This window comes from Ruditapes philippinarum, unplaced genomic scaffold (genome assembly GCF_026571515.1).
Source record: "Ruditapes philippinarum isolate M1 unplaced genomic scaffold, ASM2657151v2 ctg300_1_1_1_1, whole genome shotgun sequence".
Taxonomy (NCBI): domain Eukaryota; kingdom Metazoa; phylum Mollusca; class Bivalvia; order Venerida; family Veneridae; genus Ruditapes; species Ruditapes philippinarum.
This window is the reverse complement of record NW_026860085.1, coordinates 363,936-374,142: the sequence shown is the minus strand read 5'-3', so window position 1 is coordinate 374,142 and position 10,207 is coordinate 363,936. Positions and strand designations below refer to the sequence as shown.

At 32.5% G+C, this 10,207-nt stretch overlaps 1 protein-coding gene across 1 annotated transcript; it reads left to right on the top strand.

The window, feature by feature from the left end:
• The first annotated feature begins 1,018 nt into the window (after positions 1-1,018).
• Positions 1,019-7,301, top strand: LOC132758820 (large ribosomal subunit protein bL17m-like). The gene is made up of 4 exons (XM_060750526.1): positions 1,019-1,297; positions 4,369-4,440; positions 5,710-5,848; positions 6,984-7,301. The coding sequence occupies exons 1-4, from the start codon at positions 1,118-1,120 to the stop codon at positions 7,259-7,261; spliced, it is 669 nt and encodes a 222-aa protein (XP_060606509.1). The 5' UTR covers positions 1,019-1,117; the 3' UTR covers positions 7,262-7,301.
• The last annotated feature ends 2,906 nt before the right edge of the window (positions 7,302-10,207 follow it).

Sequence of the window (10,207 nt, the reverse complement as noted above, 5' to 3'; positions counted from 1 at the left end):
TGTTGTTACATGAAACTTATATTGATCATATTCGGCTGAAATAACATTGTTCAAATACACAAAGTAAAGAATTGTTGACTAGCAAAGAAACCGTTTTATTTCGGGCTAAACTTTAGATATACATAATTATACAAAGTACCTTTGCAATGATAACTGGATCGAAATCAGTTTTAAGACCAAGATATATATATATATATATATATATATATATATATATATATATATATATATATATATATATATATATATATATATATATATATATATATATATATATATATATATATATATATATATATATATATATATATATATATATATATATATATATATACATATTGTTCTCAATTATTTATAGAAAAATATCAAATAACAAAACTTAAAAGCAATGGAAAAAATAATTAACTACTTGGTTTGGTTTAAACTTATTTATTTTAGCTTGATTGTGAAACAAGTTCTTAAATCACTTTTGAGTCTGCTTCCTGGAACCAACCAGTACTGGTGTCATATTGTGACCCGATTAAGGCTCGAACCCATGATCCCTGGATTGAGAGGCAGACACCGTAACCTTTTCCCTCATATAAGCGTGTTTCGACGGCTTTTTGCCCCCCCCCCCCTTTGTTTTGAGGCCTCAAACAGTGAAAAAATGCCCTATTTAGGCCCCAAACACTGGTTTTCGTGTAGCTTAATAAAGGACTTTTATTAAAGTCATATCAACGATGTTTTCATACTTCGCTGATAGATAAAAAATGTATCGATCGAGGTATGCGTATCAGTTTGTACACAAGAAAATCGAAAGAGCAGCTAGATCTGTACATTATCAATAGGGTGCATCCAGTCCCCTTATGCGTCTTCCCAGGTTTTCCTATAAATGTAGTATTACTGTAAGTATAAAGTTTCTTCTTATAATGTAAGTATAGGGTAAATGAATAGAATAGTCTGACCCTTTTAGAAGCGTCTATGGACAAATCTTATAGTCTGCGTCACCAAGACGTTTAGGCGACAAAATTAAAACGTCTGGATGATACAGACGAAATAATATTCAAGCGTTTAATGACTTGCCTTGCATAAAAAAATCCAGAGTTGAAAATAAAGTTTTAATTAGAAAAGACAGAAAATGATTCGTTTCCCAATAAGAAATAAGCCGCGAAAAATAAAAGGTGCCATTATTGGCATGGGCAGTGGACCGCCTGAAAGAATACTGTACTTGAAAAGAGTTGTCACGAAGTTATTTAGAGATGAACGAATCGAAGGTCGTGGTGATCGTGTTGATGAAGCTCGAGGATATGCAGAACAGGTAGAAAATTTGCCCAATCATAGCCACAGGCGTTCAGCACGTTGATTTGTCATAACACCTACCTAGTCTGATAGGTAGTCAGACTATTCTCTCACTTACCAGTTCCTCCCCTGACGTTTCCTCCCTGACGGTTCTCTCCTACTAGTTTGGGGGAGAACCGTCTACATGTACATATTTGCAAATAAGCTGACAGTTCCTCCCCATTTTTAATATGAAAAAGACAAAGCCTCAAAGCGAGCTCGATGTACTTTTAACGTGAAATAGCAGTGTCTATTCTAGGACGCGCGATTCACGCTAGTATTTAATAGATCGCGCACAATTCAAAATCATGTGCGTGAAAATCGCGCATCTATAAAAAAAGTTAATAAAACTGTAAAACTTCCATCCCGCATTATATTTGGTTGTTTTGTTTACATTTACACCGAAAACCGAAGGGAGGTAACTGTAAGCTAATTATAATAATTTAGTACCGTATGGTACTGGTTACGTGAGTTGACGGAAATTAACGGAATGTTCCGTATCGACCGGAACTAGTGTGCTAGGTCTGACAGTTGGGCGCCATTTAAGTGTAGTAAATAATCAAGAAAAATGAGGCAATTCCTAGCTTGGCTACGATCTAGACGTGAAAGATAGTTCGATTATTTGTATTGCCAATCCCTTTATAATCAATCGCGGCAGTTCTGTAATAATTTGTTTTCGTTTAAAAATTCAGGGGGGACAACTTCTGCTGCCTTAAATAAATATTATCGTTTTAATTATTTCATCGGTTGAACGCCTCTGTGTAAACTTAATGCAGACAATTTAACATTGGCAGTTTATATTGGCACCCTTTGATTTTGAAAATCGCCCCCTTTTTTGAAATAGAGGGGGGAAAATCACCCCTATTTTTCAATTCCTAGAATAGACACTGAAATAGTATGAAATAATCGCTCGTTTTTATTTCAAATGCAGTGACGAATGCGTGTGACGTCACACGTACTGTGTTAAATATGGCTCCGCCCCTGTCGTTAAATGAATAACGAGTTTTGAAAACGTTGATAAAACTTTGTTTGTTTATTATATTTTACTCTATAATTTTTCAAGCGAAATAAAGATTATTAAAAGTGAAATAAATGTAAAACTTAAAATGTTTGCGACATTAAAATAGCGTATTTGATTTGATTGTTTTGCACATGCTGTTTGGCCCTACATTGTGACGTCACGTAAACAATATTTTAAACGTCTGTACAGCGTTAACGACTGAAAAAAAGATATTGGTGTTCGGATTCATTTTCTTAGTTAGACCATTTTCTTTCATTCTAGATAGTTTTCACAACAAAATTCGCCAAAAAAATGGTTTTATTTATCAGATTTTTCAAACAAAATGGCGTCTTCAATTTTCATTTTAAAACTGTCATTCGAAATTTTATACACAGCTCCTGTTATTCTGGTTCCCAGTCCAATTATGGTTCCCATAGACGTGTGCGGTTGACCAGTCTACACATCCGTTTTCAGTCAGAATTCCTCAGTTTTTATCGTTATCTTTAAATTCGAAAAGTTGCGATGTGTCCAATTCGGTACTTCGGACGAAAGTTTTCAAAACCATCACTTAGCAGGTACTCGCGTTACCATAAAGCTCGCTTTGCAAGCAGGCCCTTCGGGCCAGCTCGTCCAGCTCGCTATTAATACATTATTATTGAAGTATTTAGATGTTTAATAAACGAATAGTTTATTATCAAATTATTATTAATTAATAAAAAGTAGAGAATAAAAAGTATTTAGATGTTTAATACATGGGTATGTTTCTGATTAATTGATATAAATCTATATAAAAAATACTTTTAGCATAATAGTTAATTATTCTGATTTTTTTTATTAGATCTAATGAATACTTTTTAATGTGTTTAGTCATTGAAAATAATTATTGAATAATTTACTTGATTTAGATAATGATTTGATATTAATTATTTGGTGTTTTTTGTATTTTTTTTTAATAAATAAGAAAAAATTGTAAGAAAAAATGATTTATTATGAATTTTAATTGCTAAATTTCATACTTTTGCAAAATGAAATACACATATGTGTTAAGTTTGATGTCAGAGAAAATTGATGTGTTTATTCCCTGCGTAGGAATATTTAATCATTTTCTTAAAAAGAAATAATCGTTTTATGTTCGACCTTCTCCGGTCTTCAACAGTCACCAGTTTCCAAAGACCTTCTTCTATATTGATTGATTATTGTCAACTATATTCTTGATACAAGCGTTTATTTATCTTCCCCCCCCCCCCAAATAATGTTGAAAATAGTTAAATGAAATATCTTTATATCATTAAAATGTTCACCGCAGGAAACCATTTTACTTGTTAATTTATTACTTAAGAACCAAGGTGTAATCTAATGATTAAAATAGCTGTGAAAAGGTGTTGATGAATAAGTATTTTTTATTAGTTATTTGGTATTATATATTGTTTCATGTTAATGACTACATGTTCTTTAATCAATTTTGTATAAAAGTAAATGTGAAACATGATTGCATACCAGTTATTGCTTATTAATTTTCTATAACATACTTGTTACCACCTTATTCGTTATTTAACAAATGAAGAATATCACTAGACCTTTACAGGTATATTTCAATCACTGTCAAATAATCTGACAATGAAGGTGTTAATAGGATTAAAATACCTGAAAAAAGTGTTAAATTTACAAAAACTTTTCAGAATCAAGTAAACATAAAACATAAAATGCACTTAATATCAAATACATTCTTTGAATAATCCTCATTAAGAAATATTATTAGATTAAGTGAAAACTATTTGATTTATACTTGTACAAAGCAACACTTAATGACAAATCCAACATGTTAAATACATGTAACTAAAGAATGACCTTGATCTGTAAATTACCTCGACAGTCCTTGTCAAATACAAAAATATTTTGTCAGATATTTTGTACAAGAAAATGGTGTTTTCTTAGAGAACTCTTTACTACTATATTCTTCAAATTCAAGTTAAAATATAAATTTACTTGTATTACAAATTACTATTACTAGTATTACAAGTTTTGATTAACATCATTTTATTATTTTTCAGTTAATCAACCTGGCTATACAGAATGGTGATCGACATGAACCTACAATGCGTATGGCAGATTCTTGGCTCCTGGTAAAAATTTCATACTTCTAGATTTTGTTAACAGAACTTAAGTAAAACACTATCATAAATTACTGAGCTACAGTTGTATATATGGGCAAGTTATGATTAAATTTTATGGAGTGTCACATATTGTTCTCATTATTTATAGAAAAATATCAAATAACAAAACTAAAGCAATGGAAAAAATAATTAAGTACTTGGTTTGGTTTAAACATATTTATTTTAGCTTGATTGCGAAACAAGTTCTTGAATCACTTTTGAGTCTGCTTCCTGGAACCAACCACTACTGGTGTCATATGAAGAAACATGGTTGTGACCCGATTAAGGCTCGAACCCATGATCCCTGGATTGAGAGGCAGACACCGTAACCTTTTCCCTCATATAAGCGTGTTTCGACGGCTTTTTGCCCCCCCCCCCTTTGTTTTGAGGCCTCAAACAGTGAAAAAATGCCCTATTTAGGCCCCAAACACTGGTTTTCGTTTGAGAAATGTTGTTGGGGGGTTTGAAGAGGGGTGGAGTCCCCCTCATCGCCAAGAAAATTTTGGACATGTGACAGGCTAAAAATGGCCTCAGGTCGATGTTAGGGTAACTAGTAACCGACGCTGAAAAGCCTTTTACTCTATCTCAATTCATTGAGAAATTGCAGCACTTTGAAATCAGTTTTGATGGAAAAAAACAATGCAAAATAGTGATTTTTGGCAATTTTTAGACGTCCCCCCGTTGCCATGGTAATAGGAAATTTACGATTGAGCATGCTGTTAAAGAGGCTATATGGTGTAGTCAACATTTGTGCCAAGTTTTATCAGTATTGAAGCATTTTTCATAGTTTTATAGCAGTTTGAACTTGTTACAGGAGGCTTTGCAATGAAAACGGCCATTTTTCGCAATATGCACATGGGGTAAAAGGTTAACCACTAGGCCACCACTCCAAATACTTCATTCATTGTGCTAATTATCTCTCCTACATGGTAATCTAAGCAAGGTTAGCCTCAAGCAAAAATGTTAGGCTGGTTAAACCTATGACTCTTGTTCATGTTATGATATGTATATTTATTTGAACTAATTGTCAGAGCTGATTATTATGGGATTTTTTATTCTTTAAATAAAATATATCATGACCAATGATGAAGTTTGTAGACGGCAACAGCAACAACAACATGACTGTGGCGAAAGCTCAAAAAAAATTTTCCCGAAAAAGTCAAGCTAAAACCAATATTATGAGGATTAAGAATTTTTTATAGCATGAATAATTTATGTTTTGTTGCGTTCATATTTCAGGAGAAAGATCTTGTACATAAGTTGTTTAAAGTATTTGTTCCCCGTTACCAGCAGTACTCAACATCATTTACATCAGTGTACAGACTGCCAGCAACTTATCCTGGTAGTGGAGGATTTAATGCTGTCTTAGAATTGAAAGGTGAGCATAATCATTTAAAACTAACTGCGTTATAAATCAATTATGGGGTAGTGCATGTACAGTGGATTTACTTTCAAGCAGGCAGAATAGTTGAGCACTCCAGCCCTGTGACTGTGTTGGTTATTATTTCCCTACCGGTTTTACAGGCGTGCCCTACTTCTGTCCATCCTTCCATAAAAACTGTATCCTGAACTTGGAAATTTTCCAACTAATTAACTTATAATAAAGTAAAGTTGAAACATAAGTTCTACTTATTGAACATGACAAAATATGATCTTTTGATAAACTTAAAATTTTCATATTAGGCAAGGAAACTTAACATGTTTCAACGTACAGACAAATCCAGAAGATTTTCCTCAGAATCAATTGTTCATTTGAGCTGCATCATGACAAAACCAACATAATGGGTTGCGACCAGCATGGATCCAGACCAGCCTGCGCATCCGCGCAGTCTGATCAGGATCCATGCTGTTAGCTATCAGTTTCTCTACTTGTTATAGGGTCTGTAAGCAAACAGCATGGATCCTCATCAGACTGTGCGGATGCGTAGGCTGGTCTGGATCCATGCTGGTCGCAAACCCATTATGTTTGCGGTTCATTTATGTCTTCCACAATGATGTAATTAAAAGGTATTAGCCTTAGGTATGTTACCTTCATACTTTTTGTAGGGCTCCAACCTGTAGGGAAATTTTGTATTGCTTGCAATACTTTTGTAATTGCATGTTAACCTCATAGTAATGTAAAATTGAAAATAGTCATTGTAACCAGCAATTGTTCAAGGGAACATCAACCTTTTGAAGTAGATTTTAGATTTATTTTAGTATGGAATATATATACATGGACATTTTAAACAACATGTATGGTACAAACATTTTAAAACATACATGAGAATAAATAAGCCATGACATGTACACCAGCACCAAGGATAGCACAAAAAAGAGAGACTCTTATTTCCATTGTGGTCCCCTGTGTTGGTGGCATGACATAGAGAGCCTTTATCCAGTGCAAATAAGTACCTTCATTTAAATATTATTACAGTTAGATTTCAATTATTTTAGTATATACATGTACTATGGAGCTAAATATAGTTATATGTATATTTGTACTTGTACTAATCTTAAAGTTTATGTTCCAGGTAACCCTTACCCACCAATCATCCCTCGTCAGAGAGAAACACGACATCTGTTGAGTAATGTACTAATATCAGCCGCCAATAAAGATTATCATAATGAACAAAAGCAAGCAAACACCAGGGCTGATACTTTAACAAACTCTGTACAAGGAGATTCCATTAATCGTGTGGAGGAAAAAGAAGAGAACAGTAATTTGGAAGAAAATTTGTCTGCAGTCAAATCTAGTGAAAGTGTTGACAAATCAAAAGACAGTGCAAGTGTTAAAGGTCCAACTACTTAATTAAAAAATATTTTGATATCTAATAAATCTTTAAAAAATATTTGCTAAATTTATTCTTTATGTTCTTAGAGTACCCATAATTTACTCCTTTTTACTTTCTACTGAAGTGTATAGCTGTAGTAAATGGTTGTTTTCAAATGCCACGAAAAGAAAGTTACAAATAAAATAAACAGGTCTTAACCTTAAATCGTTTGTAGCATAGAAGAATTTACAAAACAAAAATATTAAGGTTAACTGGAACAGGCTTTTTAAATAATCACCTTTTCTGTCCTTCCAAAGAAATCTGGATCCTGCAGTAAGCCTAAAAGTACAGTAGCTACTAAACCATATAACTGGTGCTAGTGATGACATGCAGATAACTGCAGTGAGTTACAAATTTGACTGGTTTATTGATGTATTGCAAAACAGGACAATTTTATTGCAATGAACTTGCTGTACATTGACTGAAGGTTTACAGGTGATTTGGATTTGTTTCTCCTGTTATAATTTAATAAAAATATTTTAGGTTAAAAGTGACTGATTTGGAAAAGTCTGTGAAAATGATTGGTTTTCGTTCAAAATATCGCTTCAGACCAGTTTTCTCAAAATGCTTTAAACTGGTTCAGATTTTAGAACCATTCTTCCATGTCTCTACAGTTATATAATAACTTTAGAATGATGCCACATACTAGGATATCAAGTAGCTTTATCACATACAAGTTTTCATATGTGTTCCGAGGCGATAAGTTATTTTCTATCTGCCACGGAGCAGAACAACCATCGTTGCCACTGAGTGTATTATTTCAGGTACCTGAGCAGAACCTCTAACTGGAATAACCTTGTCATTTTACAGAATGAAATGAACTTATTTGATATCATTTGCTGTTTTTACATACTGTTAACATCATTATAAGACTGGGAAAATTAATCATCATTTAAATAAGTGTTCAGTAACAGGACAACAAACTATAGTCAATATACATGTGTACATGTTAATACAGAAATTTAACAAAGTTGATGGGCTACTTTAAGTAATATGGAAATAGGATTGCTTAGATTACTTGCCCATGTGATATAATTAAGGGCAGACTAAACTAATGTTAGTGAAGGAAAATTAGGGCAAGAAAACAATTCAATATTAAGGTTAAAGTAATAAAAACAGTCGTGTATTCTGTAAGCAATTTTATTTCAAAATCTTGCTTGTACGAGTATGATAAACATTGAAAAGAATTAACATGTTTTACTATATCTAACAAAGTATACTATGTCCTGTTTTTATGTACCAGGAAAAATAACACCATGAAAAAAATTCTACAAGTTATATTTCTACATCTTTAATCACTACATGTACATTCTGTGTGAGCTGGAGTTAAAAGCAATTTCATTTTATACTTAAAAACAAAAAATATTTAACATAATCCAAAAGAATTCCTTTCAGCCTTACAATGAAGGATTTATTTACTGCATGGGGAACTAATTGACCTTCTCACTGCATTTATAATATACAGGTACCATGTATTTTCATTATAATGCTGCATATATTTGTAACATTGAATTTCATTGGACAATTATGATGTATTTATTGTCTATAGACATGGCTGCAATAATTTTATTAATAATTTAAATTTAATCAAAGAGAGCAATATTTTGCAGCATTATAAGCTAGATATAAAAACTTTTGACAGGTTAAATGGCTGTGCATAAATGGTTGTTTATTATATAACCATTTGCCAGGCAAGTTAGGTAATATAACAAAGTTTAGTACCATTTATGCTCGACCAAGCAACCTGTTAAAAAAATTGAATGTTTCCTGGAATAAACTTAAATATGTTCACCAAGTTAAACAACATTGATATGTATACAGCATAAGAAATATATACAATCTGAATTATTTCTGTACCCATCATTACCCCATAAAACAAGCAAATATACAGAATTCACTTATTTTCAAAACACACTTCAAGCAGTGTAAGAAAAATATTTAGCTTTAACCAGCTGAATCATAAAGAGCTCAACAGAATTACCAGGCCAGCCTGCACATCTATGCATTCTGACCAAAGCTGGGTAATTTCATTAAACAATTTCAGCAAGTTATGGGTTTATACAGCATCAACATTATCAGTATATACATGTTATCTGAAATTTGACAAATTGGGGGTTTACCCCGTTTAATCACAAAGTACAAGGAAACTTTTAACTATTATAGCTTCATAATCCATTAAAGTTTACAATAGAGTGATCACCATGTTGCACTAATGTAAAAATTTGTTTGTACCAAAGGATGAAATTGGGGAAAAAACTTCCATCTGCCGAGTTCCAGAATATCTCTACTGAGAAAACATAATAATGAAAATATAATTCATCAACACTCAGTCTTATATAAACATCATTAATAAAATAGTAAGCCATGTTTTTTAAGTATTTTCATTTTTAGATACGATTCAAACCTAGTGAATGTACAGTAATGTAGTAATGAAACAGCACCATAAGTCTCATTGTCAACTTATACTAGTTTATTACCCTTCCAGATTTTTTCCGCCTTTTTGATTGGATATTGATCACCCGAAAGAAATTGATATAACCGAGCCAGACGGGTAATATACACACTAAATTTCCCCGTTTGGTACCCAACGTTGTAAACAACATGCGCGGAGATGATGCGCGTACGGTTCGATTTTACGCGGTGTAAATTCCGATTTAAAAGCACTTTTTTACTGTCAAATGATAAATATTTACCAAAGTAGAGTTATGATACATATAACCATCAGTATCGAAAACAAATATGACCTTGTGAAAGCTTGATATTAATTACAAAAAAGTGTGTTCAATAGACTACTCCTTTTCTCTTGTTTACTTTTGTAAGGTACGGGAAAAATACGTCATGTATTTATGTGACGTCATGTTGTGACGAAGAGGTATCCTAAAGGGAATCTTATTTCGACGTTTCATTTGAAACAGCAATGATTA